The sequence below is a fragment of the Oncorhynchus mykiss genome, chromosome 18 (genome assembly GCF_057628025.1).
Source record: "Oncorhynchus mykiss isolate SJ-2025 chromosome 18, ASM5762802v1, whole genome shotgun sequence".
Taxonomy (NCBI): Eukaryota; Metazoa; Chordata; class Actinopteri; order Salmoniformes; family Salmonidae; genus Oncorhynchus; species Oncorhynchus mykiss.
This window is the reverse complement of record NC_143039.1, coordinates 26,435,654-26,453,263: the sequence shown is the minus strand read 5'-3', so window position 1 is coordinate 26,453,263 and position 17,610 is coordinate 26,435,654. Positions and strand designations below refer to the sequence as shown.

General features: G+C 43.2%; 1 protein-coding gene across 3 annotated transcripts; it reads left to right on the top strand.

Annotated features, from left to right (window-relative positions):
* Positions 1–211: 211 nt before the first annotated feature.
* Positions 212–16,158, top strand: LOC110495738 (phospholipid phosphatase 2). Of its 3 annotated transcripts, none has more exons than XM_021571136.3 (8): positions 212–764; positions 866–968; positions 9,052–9,203; positions 9,463–9,549; positions 9,680–9,855; positions 9,933–9,990; positions 10,062–10,238; positions 11,071–16,158. In XM_021571136.3, exons 2-8 carry the CDS (start codon positions 905–907, stop codon positions 11,224–11,226), a joined length of 870 nt encoding a protein of 289 aa, XP_021426811.3. In that variant the 5' UTR covers positions 212–764; positions 866–904; the 3' UTR covers positions 11,227–16,158. The 3 variants fall into 3 exon arrangements, with proteins under 3 accessions (XP_021426811.3, XP_021426810.3, XP_021426812.3); XM_021571135.3 differs by having other exon boundaries at positions 506–755; XM_021571137.3 differs by lacking the exons at positions 212–764; positions 866–968 and adding an exon at positions 4,132–4,680.
* Positions 16,159–17,610: the final 1,452 nt, after the last annotated feature.

The following is a 17,610-nucleotide window of genomic DNA, read 5'->3' as shown; positions in this document are numbered from 1 at the left end:
TGCACCCTTTACAACCACTGTGATTATTATTATTTGACCCTGCTGGTCATCTATGAATGTTTTAACGTCTTGGCCATGTACTGTTATAATCTCCACCCGGCACAGCCAGAAGAGGACTGGCCACCCCTTAGAGCCTGGTTCCTCGCTACGTTTCTTCCTAGGTTCCTGCCTTTCTAGGGAGTTTTTCCTAGCCACGCGCTTCTACATCTGCATTGCTTGCTGTTTGGGGTTTTAGGCTGGGTTTCTTTATAGCACTTTGTGACATTGGCTGATGTAACAATGGCTTTATAAATACATGTGATTGATTGATATGGGGGGTAAAAGTAGTTTATTTATACATTATCAGAAAACCTACATCTTCCATGACACATCTCAATTATCTTGCATCTTTTCTCATTTTTTTTCTGGATGTTGCTGCAACACTGCTTTATCTCTTCATCTCTTCAACAAAAACAATCTCTTCATCCTCTGACTCCACCCTGCGGTCTGGTTCACTTTTCTTTTCACAAGAGTTCTGACGTCAGCTCTGGGGAGTGTAAACGCACACGCGCCTTTAGTTGGGGAAAGAGCCCATTCTCAACTTTCCGTAAAGGAAACGATTTCCGAAGTTTTTTTTCTTCCGTTATCTCTGCTTGCTTTTGGACAATGCGCGACCCACACATGTCCGTGTGTTGACAGCGCTGGACACTGTGTGTGTGGTGTATACTACAGTTGCGTCTTTCCCCGACTCACCTATAGAGCGTAGGCCTAAACAGGTAGGCCAGGTAGGCTACGGGAGCGAAATCCGGAAGAACAAGCACATCTGATTGTTCACACTATTTTTCTCTTACCTCTGCAACTAAACTTCTCCCAATAACGTTTGCAGTTTTGATAATTCTTCTTCGGAGAGAGTATAAGCGTGAAGATGGAGCTACCAGTTCCCAAGAAAAATATGCTGATTCTAGTTGATGTTTTCTGTGTGGTTATCGGTGAGTGCCCTATTTCTCTCTCTCCAACAACATGGCTGATATAACATGATTTGTTGTAATAACCAAGGACACAACTCGCTCTCTCTGCCGTCTACACATGCGCAATGCAATAGGGTAGCACTAGCCACCGATACATCAATAAAATAGTTGTTTATGTATAATTGTTTATTGGGTAAATGCTGAACAAGACTGAGACGGTGGGGGACTTTGTAAACAATGTTTAGGCAGGCTACACACACACACAAGCCACAGGCCAAAGCCCAGCATGCCGGACACTTTCCATTACAGGCCAGTCATAAGAACATGTGTTGTGTGTTACACACACAGACAGACACACCGCAATAGTATTGTAATAGGAAGAGAGTCCGCATTGCTCGTGTTATAGCTTGTTTAATCGATTCTATCATTGTCTGTCAGCACATTACAGGTGGTCACAGTGCCTGGTGGAGTGGTGTAATACTGATCTGTATTGATTCAAGTACTGTAGATTGTAGGCTAGTCATCTGTCCGCATGGGTTAGTAACACAAATTGCATAATCACATTTACTATGATTTTAAGTTTACAATTTCACAGTTACAATTAATTTATGATGACCATTTAAAAAAAAGATCTGTAAGTGTGTGTGTGTGTGTGTGTGTGTGTGCGTGTGTGTACACTTGTTCTTCTGACTGGTCTTCCATGGAAAGTGTCCTGCTTGTTGGGCTTTTCCCTATTGCTTCCAGTGTGATTGCTGCATTTGTGTGTGGGGCCAGGGTGTGCATGTTCGGACTTGTACTGGACTCTCAATACTACAGGATCTGTAGTTTAGAATAGACATTTGGGTGGACAGTCTCCTACCCCCTCTATCTCCCACTCCCTCCACATCTTTCCCTCTTCATCCATTTCTTCACCCTATCCCCCACTCTTTGTCTTCCTCCCCCACTCTTTGTCTTCCTCCCCCACTCCCTTGCTCTCTTTCTCTCATGGTATTTAGTGAGTGAGAGAGTAGGGTTGTTTAACAGTTAAGCTGTTAACAGACGACATCACCTCCTGGCATAACCATGTTTGTTGACAGTCTCAGAGGGCTGTGTGTCTGGACCTGGGGTCTGACATTCCCGAGTGAAGCAGCGGTCTAAGGCACTGATTCTCAGTGATATAAGCTTCACTGCAGGCCCTGGTTCGATTCCAGGCTGTATCACAACTGGCCGCGATTGGGAGTACCATAGGGCGGCGCACAATTGACCCAGCGTCGTCCGGGTTAGGGTTTGGCCGTCATTGTAAATATTTAACTGACTTGCCTAGTTAAATAAAGGTTAGAAAAATACATTTAAAAAGATGACAGGAACCATATTTGTTGACAGACTCTTTCTCTTTTCGTCTTTCAATATTTCCTCCCTCAATCTCTCCAGTTGCTTATTTTTCTTTCATCTCTCCTGCCTCCACCCTCTCTCTCTCTCAGTAATCAGTCTACATTTAGTGACAAGAAAACTATTGGGATTTTTTTTATTCCCAGTTCAGATAAGAGTGATACAGGGTTGTTTTTATTAGTGTGCGTGTGCATACTTGTGTTTTGTTGGCGTGTGTGTGTTCGTAGGCCATAGCCCAGCTTCCTCACTGTGTCATTAATATAGTAGGAATGTGCCTAGTCGACAAACTGGATCTGATCTGACAAAGCTTTTCCTCAATCCTCTTTCTTTCTCTCCCTCTCTCATTCTCCCATCCCTCTCTCATTCACCCATCCCTCTTTCTCTCCCTCTCTCATTCACCCATCTCTCTTTCTCTCCCTCTCTCATTCTCCCATCCCTCTTTCTCTCCCTCTCTCATTCTCCCATCCCTCTTTCTCTCATTCTCCCATCCCTCTCTCTCCGTCTCTCATTCTCCCTTCCCTCTTTCTCTCCCTCTCTCATTCTCCCATCCCTCTTTTACTCACTCTCTCTATCCTCTTTCTTTCTCTCCCTCTCATTCTCCCATCCCTCTTTCTCTCCCTCATTCTCCCATCTCTCTTTCTCTCCCTCTCTCATTCTCCCATCCCTCTTTCTCTCCCTCTCTCATTCACCCATCTCTCTTTCTCTCCCTCTCTCATTCTCCCATCCCTCTTTCTCTCCCTCTCTCATTCACCCATCCCTCTTTCTCTCCCTCTCTCATTCTCCCATCCCTCTTTCTCTCCCTCTCTCATTCACATCCCTCTCTCTCCCTCTCATTCTCACATCCCTCTCTCTCCGTCTCTCATTCTCCCTTCCCTCTTTCTCTCCCTCTCTCATTCTCCCATCTCTCTTTTACTCACTCTCTCTATCCTCTTTCTTTCTCTCCCTCTCTCATTCTCCCATCCCTCTTTTACTCACTCTCTCTATCCTCTTTCTGTCTCTCCCTCTCATTCTCCCATCCCTCTTTCTCTCCCTCTCATTCTCCCATCCCTCTTTCTCTCCCTCATTCTCCCATCCCTCTTTCTCTCCCTCTCTCATTCTCACATCCCTCTCTCTCCCTCTCATTCTCCCATCCCTCTTTCTCTCCCTCTCTCATTCTCACATCCCTCTCTCTCCCTCTCATTCTCACATCCCTCTCTCTCCCTCTCATTCTCACATCCCTCTTTCTCTCCCTCATTCTCCCATCCCTCTTTCTCTCCCTCTCATTCTCCCATCCCTCTTTCTCTCTTTCTCCCATCCCTCTTTCTCTCTCATTCTCCCATCCCTCTTTTACTCACTCTCTCTATCCTCTTTCTTTCTCTGTTTAACTATTTTCTCCTCTCCTTTGCCTTGTTATCACTGCAGACAAATAAACTTTATACACACACACACACACAGGCACATTGAGTTATTTCTGCGACACACTCTTTTAACAAAAATACCAACCAAACGCCAACCAAACCAAGCAATCTGCTGTTATATGCATAACAAATGGCCTGACGTATCCATCATTTCATATGGACCTTTAGATCATTCAATATTGACTGGTGATTGTGTGAATGGGACAGATTACTGTTGTAAGACCTGTACACACCCTCTGGAAGAATCTGATTGGCAGACAATGATCATGTTCATTCTACGGGTCATTCTAAGGAATCTAAATTAATATAGTTTCACACTGTGTCAATGTTTTTCACTTTCTTCCCAGAAGTTTGCTGTGATGGGGGGGGGGGGGGGGGGGGTCACAGTCCTTTAAAAACCTTGGGTCATCAAACTTTCTGTGGAAGTGAACATGAGACCTAAAACAGCTGCCATGGCTCTAAGTTCTTACTGTTATTAATGTCACTTGGGGTTAGAAGAGCATCTGCATCAAACTATAGACTGATACCAACTGTTGTTGGGTGAGTTTGTTATTTACCTATTTGATTTTCTGGGTTTTGCGCACAACTAGAGTTAGAGAAGATACTCTGCCGCTGTTTTACTGACTCTCTCTCTCACACACACACACCATCTCTCTGTGCCAACTATGTGTGTGTGTGAGAGAGAGGGGGGGGGGTATTGACTTTTCCTGTGTGGAAAATAACCAGGATTCTGACAGTACAGCGGAAGACGGAAGAAGACGGACTATGGACTCTGCTTCCTATATCTGCCACTGGACACACAAACGCCCAGCCCTCTGAGTCTGTGCCACATCGCTGTTCTTTCTACATCTCTGAGGAAGGTCAAGATGTGTGCTACAAACGAACCTCTTCCGAAGATACCGAAGAGAATGCTTGAATCCGTTTTCCTTTGGGTTCATTAAAACAGCTCCAGTACCACTGGATCCCAGGTACGGGTCGTCACCAGTTCGGTTACCATTCAGCAGGGTTGAATAGTTCAAAATCAGTTCCAGATTCACTGTTACCACATTGAAAACCAACACTATTAAGACAATCTTTCATCTATTTATTCACACACTCCCCTTTCTCCTTCCTTGTTTTATCAAATCCAGCTCAGCTTACTCTCTGGAGAGAGGAACAATCTTGGTTCAACTCAACCCTGGGCTACAATAACACTGTAGCAGAAACCTTACTGAAATAAAACTGGAGATTACTACAATTATACGTCTGACACTGCAGCAGAGTGCTACACACACATGCACACTTCATCCTCACCCTAACCACTACACTCCAGAGAGCTGTCTTATCTAACTGTTATCCTAGAACCCTACAGAGTCGACATGACTTCAAAGTAAATACTACTTAGTAAACTTCAAAGTGGCTGAGTGCATGCTTGACCTAGCGGAATTAAGGTTGACAAAGTAGTCACGCTGTTCATATGCCGCTGATGAGTGACAATGTGAACAGGGCAGGCGCCAGAACGAATCAGTTGGACTGGCATTTGATTTTTAGAGGCGGGACCGTTTTTTACCACGGGACCTCCAGTGTGCACGCACTTGCGCCTTCACACATTTTGGTAATGGGTGTTATGATAAAGACAGCTTGTGAGTTTCAAGTTTGGGGAAGCTTACAAGTTATCCTACCATTTCTACCAGTTCTGATTATTTTAATACTGTGTACATTTTCGTGGAACAGTTTCATTTCAATAATAACTTTTTTCGTTTCTCAAAATTGTCACATGGTTAATCACAATCTTAATTTAAATAATACAAATGAGCGTATGGAACTAAGAGAGAACAAATTCTTATTTACAATGAGGCCTACCCCTGACGACGCTGGGCCAATTGTGTGCCGCTCTATGTGACGCCCAATAACGGCCGGATGTGATGCAGCCTGGATTCGAACCAGGTGCTGCAGTGACGCCTCTTGGACGGAGATGCAGAACACTGCGCCACTCTGCGCCACCCCTGTAACTTCCATCATCAACTAAGTAAAATACATAAGCCTAAAGCTGACAAAAACAGTAGAAAATATCCTGGTGAAAATTCAGGTTATTTCAATTGCATTAATCTCTACTCTGCCTGTCTGCCTCCCATTCAATCAATCAATCAGTCACATAAAGCCATTTTTACATCAGCAGATGTCACAAAGTGCTGTACAGAAACCCAGCCTAAAACCCCAAACAGCAGGCAATGCAGGTGTAGAAGCACGGTGGCTAGGAAAAACTCCCTAGAAAGGCCAGAACCTAGGAAGAAACGTAGCGAGGAACCAGGCTCTGAGGTGTGGCCAGTCCTCTTCTGGCTGTGCCTATCTGTCTTGATTTGTGCTATGGGTAATGAATTGTAACATTGTATCAATTCAGCATGTTGGTGTGCTCAGGCTCCCTGCCTCAACATTATCAGGACAGAAAATCAGCATTGCTCACAGAGCACTCAAAACAAAAGACAATGAAAAAATTGAGAAAACAAACAAAACATGTCCCACAGCATGTCAGAGAAAAAAATCAAGCCATGAGGTCGAAGGAATTTTCCATAGAGCCCCTAGACAGGATTGTGTCGAGGCACAGACCTGGGTAAGGGTACAAAAAATGTCTGCAGCATTGAAGGTCCCCAAGAACACAGTGGCCTCCATCATTCTTAAATGGAAGAGGTTTGGATCCACCAAGACACTTCCTAGAGCCGGCCGCCCGGCCAAACTGAGCAATCAGGGGAGAAGGGCCTTGGTCAGGGAGGTGACCAAGAACCCGATGGTCACTCTGACAGAGCTAAAGAGTTCTTCTGTGGAGATGGGAGAACCTTTCAGAAGAACAAACATCTCTGCAGCACTCCACTAATCAGGCCTTTACAGTAGAGTGGCCAGACGGAAGCCACTCCTCAGTGAAAGGCACATGACAGCCCGCTTAGAGTCAGAATCTCTGGTCTGATGAAACCAAGATTGAACACTTTGGTCTGAATGCCAAGTGTCACGTCTGGAGGAAACCTGGCACCATCCCTACGGTGAAGCATGGTGGTGGCAGCATGCTGTGAGGATGTTTTTCAGCGGCAGGGAGTGGTAGACTAGTCAGGATCGAGGGAAAGATGAATGGAGCATAGTACAGAGAGATCCTTGAAGAAAACCTGCTCCAGTGTGAAGGTTCACCTTCCAACAGGACAACGACCCTAAGCACACAACCAAGACAATGCAGGAGTGGCTTCGCGACAAGTCTCTGAATGTCCTTGAGTAGCCCAGCCAGAGCCCTGACTTGAACCCCATCCCTGGGGAGACCTAAAAATAGCTGTGCAGCGACACTCCCCATTCAACCTGATAGAGCTTGAGAGGATCTGCAGAGAAGAATGTGAGAAACTCCCCAAATACAGGTGTGCTTGTAGCATCATACCCAAGAAGACTTAAGGCTCTTATCACTGCCAAAGGTGCTTCAACAAAGTACTGAGTAAAGGATCTGAATACTTATGTAACTGTGATATTTCATTGTTTTATATTTAATACATTTGCAAAAAAATGAAAAAATACCTGTTTTATGCTTTGTCAATATGGGGTATTGTGTGTACATTGATGAGGAAATAATTGTATCCATTTTTAGAATACGGCTGTAATGTATCAATGTGGAAAAAGCCAAGGGCTCTGAATAATTTTCAAATGCACTTTATTATACCCATAGACAAACATTGTCAGTAAAATGGCATTACTGAAGAGCTCAGTGACTTTCAATGTGGCACCGTCATAGGACGCCACCTTTCCAACAAGCTAGAGCAGCCCCGGTCAACTGTAAGTGCTGTTATTGTGAAGTGGAAACGTCTGGGAGCAACAACGGCTCAGCCGCAAAGTGGTAGGCCACAAGCACACAGAATGGGACTACCGAGTGCTGAAGCACGTAAAAAATCTCCCAAGTGGGTGGGCCTATGCCCTCCCATGGCTGTTCCCTTGCCCAGTCATGTGAAATCCATAGATCAGGGCCTAATGAATGTATTTCAATTGACTGGTTTCCTTCTATGAACTGTTACTCAGTAAAATCTTTGAAATTGTTGCATGTTGCGTTTTATATTTTTGTTCAGTATATGACTGGTGGAAGTTCAGTTTGCATCAGGGGAGCATGTTGTCTAGTGACAGGGTTCATAAAAACAGGGGAAAAAATCACGAGGGTGTATAAAACCATTGTCCTGTCAGATTTGAGTGTGTGTGTTTGCACACTATTGTGTTGTCAGTTGAGACAGTTTTATAGTCTATCCTGGTGCCAGTCTCTGCTCTGGTCTGTGAGTCACTGAACTATGGGGAGAGAGCGAGGGAGTGAAAGAAAGAGAGGGTGAGAGCAGGGGGAGAAAGGTTTGAGTCCGGGAAAGAGAGGAGAAAGGTTAAAAGAAAAGTCCATGGTCTCTTCCGTGAGAGATCAGTTTAAGGGAATTTCTCATGGTAACTTTGTGTATAAATAAATAGAGAATGGGACATTCATTGTGTGTGTGTGTGTGTGTGTGTGTGCGCGCGCGCGCATGTGTGTGTCGCGTCCGATAGTTGGCTCCCATGCCCTTGTCAGCAGGGCTCAGTGGTGAAAGTTTAAGGCTGTTACACTGTTAGGCATATCTATGGTGATGGATGTGTGTGGGTGCATTACCATTAGAGTGCACACAGAGTATCTAAACCCAGAGACCCACCGACGCAAAACTTCCAGGAACGCTTCGTGAATCAGACTCGACAGACCAGACAGGGGTTTGGGAAGTCAATGGGAGAAGTGAAAAATACTCCCTTTGCTGCTAATATTCTCTAAATCGACCTAGGTGTCTTAGGTAGCTGAACATGTTACCCCAACCTTGTGTGGAAGTGACAAACTGACATGTTTTCATTTTGGTGTAAAATAACTGGATATCTAAGGAGGGCTTTTGATTTGACGGCCTGCTCATGCGCAGTTCGGAGCGAGACGAGCTTAGCTAGCCAACGTTGCCATGACATCGCCTACAAGCGTGATTGTGGATTTCTATTATAGAGGCAGTTTCTAAGCATCGTCATACTGTACTATACAATCTTTGGATGGCGTGTGTGTGGTGTTAGTTAGCAGCTTCCTCCCCAGGGGACAGAGGTCACTGATATACTGCTGACCAATAAGTGCCTCAATGTGCCTTCACATGCCCATGTATTGTTCACAGTTCCTGTCCAGCTGATAGATTTAAACATGTCTGTCAGAGCCTGTTGAGCTGCTTCTTGAACCTCAATCTCACCTAGGCCTATACAGAGACAAGTTCAGCACCATGTTGATACTGTCTCCCTTGACCCACTCCGACACCCCTCCTCTCTCTCCCTCTACCCTTCCTATCACTCTCCCCCCTTCCCAGCGGCCCTTCCGTCTGCGGTCTTGACGCTAATGTTCAGCCCGTACCAGAGGGGTATCTACTGTGATGACGAGAGCATCAGATATCCTTACAGAAGAGACACCATCTCCCACAGGGCAATGGCTGCAGTCACCATCCCCTCCTCCATAGTCATAGTAAGTTTGATGAACAACTTGATGGTTATGGCAGGCTATGGTACGAGTTTACCTCTGCTATGGTACGAGTTTACCTCTGCTATGGTACGAGTTTACCTCTGCTATGGTACGAGTTTACCTGGTACGAGTGTACCTCTGCTATGGTACGAGTGTACCTCTGCTATGGTACGAGTGTACCTCTGCTATGGTACGAGTTTACCTCTGCTATGGTACGAGTTTACCTCTGCTATGCTATGAGTTTGCCTCTCTCTCTCCATAGATAACTACAGGAGAAGCGTACCTGGTGTACTCCAAGCGTCTCCACTCCAACTCTAACTTTAACCAGTACATGTCAGCTCTCTACAAGGTCAGTTGGAACACGGGTCATAGTTTTGGGCTGACAATATGTGGTCTTAGCTCGGATTGGCTAGCTGCCTCTTCCCAATTTCATTGGTTCGGGAAAGTGGTTAAATTGGCCTGTGCTATGCCTCTACTAGGTGGTGGGAACCTTCCTGTTTGGAGCAGCTGTGAGCCAATCACTGACTGACCTGGCCAAGTTCACCATCGGCAGGCCACGCCCTAACTTCCTGTCTGTGTGTAATCCCACTGTTTGTTCTGGGTACATGCTGCAACTCAACTGTACTGGCAACCCTCGAAACGTCACTGAATCCAGGTGTGTATATTTCTGTCTGTCTTTCTTCTCTTGCTATGTGATGCAATGTCAACATGTTTCTCTCCTCTGTTTTCCAGATTGTCGTTTTACTCCGGACACTCTGCCTTCGGGATGTACAGCATGCTGTTTCTAGCAGTGAGTGTTTTTTATTTGTGTGAGTTTCATACACACGTGAGATGACGATTAATGTGTGTGTGTGTGTGTAGTTGTATGTGCAAGCACGTATGCAGGGGAAGTGGACTCGTCTGGTCAGACCCACAGTGCAGTTCTTCCTCGTGGCGTTTGCGTTGTACGTTGGATACACACGGGTTAGCGACTACAAACACCACTGGAGCGACGTACTGGTGGGACTGCTGCAGGGAACTCTCATCGCTGTGCTCAACGTGAGTGTGTGTAGGAGGTGTGTGTGTGTGTTTGTACATGTGCTGAGCAGTTAAACCGAAATGTCTGTAGTTCTTTGGTTTTGGAACAACTAATTGACCGATGTCAGTTCAATTATTTTAATTCCATTCTGTTTTTTCTGTGAGCTCAATGTGCACATTGCACAGTTACTCTAGAGATAAATCAGATCAAGCCTGAACTGTGCGATGTAGTAGGGAGTTGTAGTTTACAGAATATACATGATCTAAGTGACTGATAGTTGGTATTCAGCAGTCATAAAAGTATTGGGGCGGCAGGGTAGCCTAGTGGTTAGAGGGTTGGACTAGTAACCGGAAGGTCGCAAGTTCAAACCCCAGAGCTTCCCCTGAACAGGCACTATTTGTCTAGGCCGTCATTGAAAATAAGAATTTGTTCTTAACTGACTTGCCTAGTTAAATAAAGGTAAATAAATAAATTACTTTGATGAACTACTAAAACAGTGATTTTGTCAGAAACCGTAGGCAGCAGCTCTATAGAGATGAGATGATGACTTGGAATGAAATAATAAAGTCATCAAATAAAACAAATGTAATATTCACAACAACTGAGATATTTTATTCAAGTAATGTTAATAAGTGATGATAATAATAAGTAATGGGCAGTCACTACCCTCATGGGACTTTTGTTTTATTCAGTGTTACAGCATTTAACCCACAATGCATTTAATGTTTCAAATAAAATTGTGACCAAAATCTAAAACGTAATTATTTTTTCAGAATCGACCTGAAACAGAACCGACCTAAAAAGGCACTAATCGCTCAGCACTGCTGACTTTAAACTATTATTTTCTCTCAGGTTTGCTACGTCTCTGATTTCTTTAAACTCCGCCCCCCTCCTCGCTGCCCTCGATCAGAGACGGATGAAGACGAACACCTAGAGGCCAAACCTGGCGTGAACCCAGACACACAACTACACAACAACCACTACAACTATACAACTACTACAGCCTGAACACAGACTAACAACTACACTGCAACTACACAACAACCTTTACACAACAATCATGGCAACCGTGGGGAAGTGGCGGCGACAGGAATTTGTTGGTGGGTAGGCCTGCAGAAATTTGGGTGGGCAATTTTTAAAAATTCAAATGTTTTGTTAACTAACTTCCTGCAATGTTGCCATGTGGCCAAGAGATAAATGTACCGTTTTATAGCTGTCTATGAATTCTATCTGATGATGTTTACATGTTTAGGTAAAAAGAGCCCGACCCCATATTGGATTTATGGGTCCGATACCGATTTTGAGGGAGGGAAAAGTCACAGATTACTGATATCTGTCGATTATATTGTTTTTATAGAGGTTGAATGAAAAACAGACCAAATTGTGCTTCAAAGGATCAACAGATACTCTAAATGATAATTTCTTAACTAAATATTATAGTTAACATTATTTAAGAACATTTTATTTGTGGTTTACAGGATCCACCAAAAAGCAATTATGTTCTCTATAAATTCGACAGTGAATACAAAGCTTGTTTAGTTGACCTTCTTAGGTGCAACTTAAAAATGTCTATGGCAGTGGAAAAGAGGTATGAAAAAGTGTTTGTGCTAAACCACCATAAGAGTGGTCATGTAAACAAAAACTTTATGGTCCACCTTGCAATGAGAGTACGTTACGACAAGCACACGCTAGCTGTTCATTACGACAATGCTTTCTTAAAGAAACCATATTTACATAACACTGTTATTCAATACAAAATGTATTGGCTATACATTTCAACTGCAAATGTCATGCGCTGATGACTGAAAATGTTTATGCATGCAAATTCTTGCTGCGCTGGTTTTTGTCACACGTTCTAATTTCGCGAGCTAGCTAACATTAGCTACTTATCTCATAATGAATGCGAGCACATGGCCTGAATGATAGACCTGCGCCAACTGTCTTGTTTTTTGCAGATTGCATATTTCAGAAAAACTAACTAAATTAGCCCACTAGCTAACATAATAGGCCCTGATAGTATCGGTCTTCTTTTTGTATCAAGGACGAGTATTCACTTTGGCGCCAGTCCAGTGTTGGCACATACGTAGCACAGATTGCTGGCTAGATAGCTAAGCTAACTACCTTGCTGGTTAGCTAGCCAGCTAACGTTAACAAAGTGAGAATGTGATGAGGACAGGGCTGCTTGCTTGGTGAAGTGTACTTTTGATTATTTACTCATGCTGGCTGTGGCAAGCTACTCAAGCTACAAACCACCATGTCTACTTTCCCTCACATTGTGGACTGGGGCTGAATGATGTTCAATGAGCAGCTGGTAGAGTGCCCTCTTTAGGCAATCATTGAAAATGGAGCAGACATATTTGTTTATTCTATGTATATAATATGGGCACTTTATCTGTGGAATAAAGGCAGATAAAAATATCGACCGATTTAATATCGGTCAACCGATTTTATCGGTTGGGCTCTACAAATAATGTCCCATTTGGAACACTGACAAGGAAAGAGCAGTACTTAAAAATATATATATATCTAGAAAGAAAATAGTTTTTTGCTCCCAGTGGGGGCACCCATGGGCCCACCCATGCCTACGCCCCGGCCGTGTGTCTGTCTGTGTGAGAGAAGTGTGTATATCAGTGTAGGCTCATTGTATTGGCTGGACTGGAATAAATGGAACGTATCAAACACCTCAAGCATATGGAAACCACATGTTTGACTCTGTTTATTCCGGTCCAGCATTACAATGACCCTGTCCTCCGATAGCTTCTCCCACCAGCCACCACTGGTGCATATGAGAAGATGTGTATAACCACTCACATGCACATGCATTTAACTTTGTATTTTATTTGAATACAATGTACTAAAAGTATGGAGGATGAGACAGTTTTTTAACAGAGACAAATAATTATTGTGTAGTTCCCTAGATTTCAATTATGCTAACAGGAAACACTGAAACAACTTTTTTATTTTTTTTAATTTATGATTTATATTTCCTGTGCAGCAGCATCGACCAGGTTGTCTTCTTGGGATTTGTAGTTTATTTGAGTGTCCTGTAGTTCTCTTTTAACCCACCCGCTAGTCTAGTTTGTATTTGTAAAGGAGTTTTTTGTGTGTTTGTAATGCTTTGATCCCTTTTACCTACACTGGAGCTACTAATCCTCTCACACGTCTTCCATCAAGACAGCGGTCTCCAAGCCTCGTGCTGGGGAGCTACTGGGCTGCAGGCTTTTGTTCCCGCCCACCACCAACCTACCTGATTTAACTAGTCGTTAAGACCTTGATTAGCTGAATCAGGTGGGTTAGTGTGCTCATCCTGTAGTTCTCCAGGAGGGGGGGGGGGGGGGGGAGACCAATGGTCTGTGGAGTTCAGTGTTAGGCCTACTGGTACCTAGCATGTCTGTAGAAGACATGCATGTACAGTATATGGAATGTAAAACAGTGTTGCATAGATAATTACTTTCTAACTGTTTATTTCTGTCGTATCTGTAAGAATGTAATACCACTACTAGCCCACTGTGATGTTTTTTTAAATGTTACTGACGCAACTTGTATTAGTCACTCCAGTTTATTATATATAAAGCTGTGTATAACCTGCCTTCTCGCATGGCAACACAGGTCCTGTGAGATCATGATGCCATGTGCTGCCTTTGAAATGTTGATGTTGACAATCGTCAGTGTGTCAATGATTGAGTCACTCACTGAGATGTTCTCTGAAAAACACATTACACTTCTGCAAAGGGTTAATATATACACTATATGACCAAAAGTATGTGGACAACTGCTCGTCCAACATCTCATTCCAAAATCATGGGCATTAATATGGAGTTGGTCCCCGCTTTGCTGTAATAACAGCCTCCAATCTTCTGGGAAGGCTTTCCACTAGATGTTAGATCATTGCTATGGGGACTTGCTTCCATTCAGTCACCAGCATTAGTCAGGTTGGGCACTGATGTTTGGCGATTATGCCCGGTTCGCAGTCGGTGTTCCAATTAATCCCAAAGCTGTCCGATGGGGTTGAGGTCAGGGCTCTGTGCAGGCCAGTCAATTTCTTCCACAACGATCTCGACAAACCATTTCTGTATGGGCCTCGCTTTGTGCATGGGGGCATTGTCATGCTGAAACAGGAAAGGGCCTTCCCCAAACTGTTGCCACAACGTTGGAAGCACAGAATCGTCTAGAATGTTATTGATTTCCCTTCACTGGAATGAAAAAGAAAACAGCCCCAGACAACTATTCATCCTTCACCAACCTTTACAGTTGGCACTATGCATTGGGGCATGTAGCATTCTCCTGGCATCTGTCAATCTCAGATTCATCCGTCGGACTGTCAGATGGTGAAGCGTGATTTATCACTCCAGAGAACACATATCCACTGATCGAGTCCAATTGCGAGCTTTACACCACTCCAGCTGACGCTTGGCATTGCACATGGTGATCTTACACAGAACCCAAACCGGCTGCGCGCGTGCACCATCGTGCAAACATTTATTTAGTCTCCCCCACCAAACGCGATCACGACACGCAGGTTAAAATATCAAAACAAACTCTGAACCAATTATATTAATTTAGGGACAGGTCAAAAAGCATTAAACATTTATGGCTAGTTAGCTTGCACTTGCTGGCTAATTTGTCCTAATTAGCTAGCTTGCTGTTGCTTGTCCTGGGATATAAATATTAAGTTGTTATTTTACCTGAAATGCACAAGGTCCTTTACTCCGCCAATTAATCCACACCCTCATTCAACCAAATCATTTCTAGTCTCTTCCTTCCAGCCTTTTTCTTCTCTTGACTTTATATTGCGATTGGCAACTTTCATAAATTAGGTGCATTACCGCCACTGACCTCATTCGTCTTTCAGTCACCCATGTAGGTATAACCAATGAGGAGATGGGAGAGGCAGGACTTGCAGTGTGATCTGCGTCAGAAATAGAACTGATTTCTATTTTAGCCCCTGGCAACGCAAATGCTCGCTGGTGCGGGCACAATAATTCAAAATTTTATTTGCAATGTTCGCACACCAGACGCGAGCAGTGTAGTCAGCGTGTTAGGCTTGTGCGGCTGCTCAGCCATGGAAACTCATTTCATGAAGCTCCAGACTAACAGTTTTTGTGCTGATGTTGTTTCCCGAGGCAGTTTGGACCGCGGTAGTGAATGTTGCAACCGAAGACAAGCGGTCCCGTTCTGTGAGCTTGTGGCCTACCACTTCGTTGCTGAGCCATTGTTACTCCTAGACGTTGCCACTCACAATAACAGCACTTACAGTTGACTGGGGCATCTCTAGCAGAGCAGAAATTTGACGAACTGACTTGTTGAAATGGTGGCATCCTATGACGGTGCCACGTTGAAAGTCACGGAGCTTTTCACTACGGGCCATTGTTTGTCTATGGAGATTGCATGGCTGGGTGTTCAATTTATACACCTGTCAGCAACGAGTGTGGCTGAAATAGCCGAATCCACTAGTTTGAAGGGGTGTCAACCTACTTTTGGCCATGTAGTGTATTTTATTGTGTTTGTATCCACACTGTAATCCTTCATAAGCTTGTCTGTAACAAACTGTAGCTGCAATCAAATGTATGTATTTCTTCTTGATGGAAAAGGGAACTTGATTTACAGAAGTGTCTTTCCTTTATAATCTGACAACTCCTGCTGAGACGAAAGTGCATGCAGAACCACAGAGTTACTGCTGTGGAGGGATGGGTAGAGAGGGATGATTGAAAGAATGGAGGGATGGCTAAACGGATGGAATGAATGCATGTTGACGCCTTCAACTTCATGGATTCATCCGTGATTCACTAGGACTTTCCCAATGTTTGTTGGGGTGATGGCACACCAGACCCAGTGATGAAGACATTGCACATGTTGTCATAGCTTTATTTCAATTTGTTTTATTTTATTTCTCTGTATTGCTTTTTTGTAGTTTATGCATAAAGACAAACTAATATCTCCTTTGTGCATCAGACTGATTTTTGTTATTAAAGTGAGTGCGTGTGCTAGTTGATTCTGTAGCCTAATGAGGGAGTAGTTGCTGAAAAGGGTGCCGGGTATAAATTCCCTGTACCTCAACCACGGTTGCTATAAAGCCCTGCGCATGATTATATTTGTTTAGTTTTTTCTCCGCAAACCATTTCGCCGTATACACTGCGCTTCCTCGTAAGAACAGCCGGTGTTATGGTACTGATGGTTTGTACTACCAGTGCAGCACCTTCTAGTTGTCACATTGGGGAAAACTGTAGCATTTTAGCTAAGCCTAACCTTTACCCTCATTCTCCTAACCTGCCAAGTTAATTATTCTAACATGCCATGTTAGTTCTCCTAACCTGCCTACATAATTATCCTAACCTAAAAAAATAAAAACAGTATTGCCACAGTGATATGTACTTGGATGTACTCAGGTGAAACACTATCCTGTTGACAAGTGGAACTCCCAGGATGCTGCAGGCCTGTCCAGACTTGTCTGATTTGTGGGATAACTTGTCAGTTAGAAAACAAACTCCATAGGGTTATACTACAAGCAGAATCAATGAGTTAGCCAGCTAATTTGTCTACATATCCAGAGCTTTATTTTTTAAGAAAAAGGTTTGAAATGGGAATGGACTACAGTGCCTTCAGAAAATATTCATACCCTTTGACTTATTCTAAATTGTGTTAAAGCCTGAATTCAATATGGATTAAAAAAATAATAATTTAAGGGGTGGATCTGTTTAATATTGCGAAAAGATTGTTGCTTCCATCAATGTAATTGTCTGCATCATTTCCAATCCCCCATATTTTTTTGGTAAATATATATATTCATATACATACACGTATGCATACATATACACGTACCTATATAGACATCCATACTTTATAAAGAATATACCTTTATTATTCCCCGCAAACCCTACCACCCTTCCCCCAATTGGAGTAAACTAACAAACGCTTAGGCTACTACCTTCAGTTTATACATCTTATAGACATTTTACAGACAATCTATTTTACAATAGTTATATTTTGTTTGTTTTTAGTCCTTCCTCTATTTCTGATGTCCATCCAGTTTGATTTGTATTTGTAACTGTGCTATTTCACAACATTTCTGAACCTATATACATTTTACAGACCACGTATGTTTTACATGTTTTATATTGTTATTAGTCCCACCCTTCAGCTCCATTCAACCTCTCCCATCTATCTCTAACACCATCCATTTTGGATTTCTATTTGCCATATATTTTTCAACTGTGCTGTGATGCTTCACAAAAGTACTGAACCTTTCTATTCTCATAGCTTCTACAGATTTTAAAGGAAAAATAAAAATGTTGCTAAAATAATTATTATATTATTGATTGATTTGACTATGGCTTTTCAAATCACCCAGTATTGCTATCTGCAGCGTTAGTTCTAGGCAAATGTTTCAATTCT

Coding starts and splice junctions, on each gene's coding strand:
- LOC110495738 (XM_021571136.3), top strand. CDS start 905: ATGGAGCTACCAGTTCCCAAGAAAAATATGCTGATTCTAGTTGATGTT. Junction 969..9,051: donor TGTTTTCTGTGTGGTTATCG/GTGAGTGCCCTA, acceptor CCCCCTTCCCAG/CGGCCCTTCCGTCTGCGGTC. Junction 9,991..10,061: donor ACAGCATGCTGTTTCTAGCA/GTGAGTGTTTTT, acceptor GTGTGTGTGTAG/TTGTATGTGCAAGCACGTAT.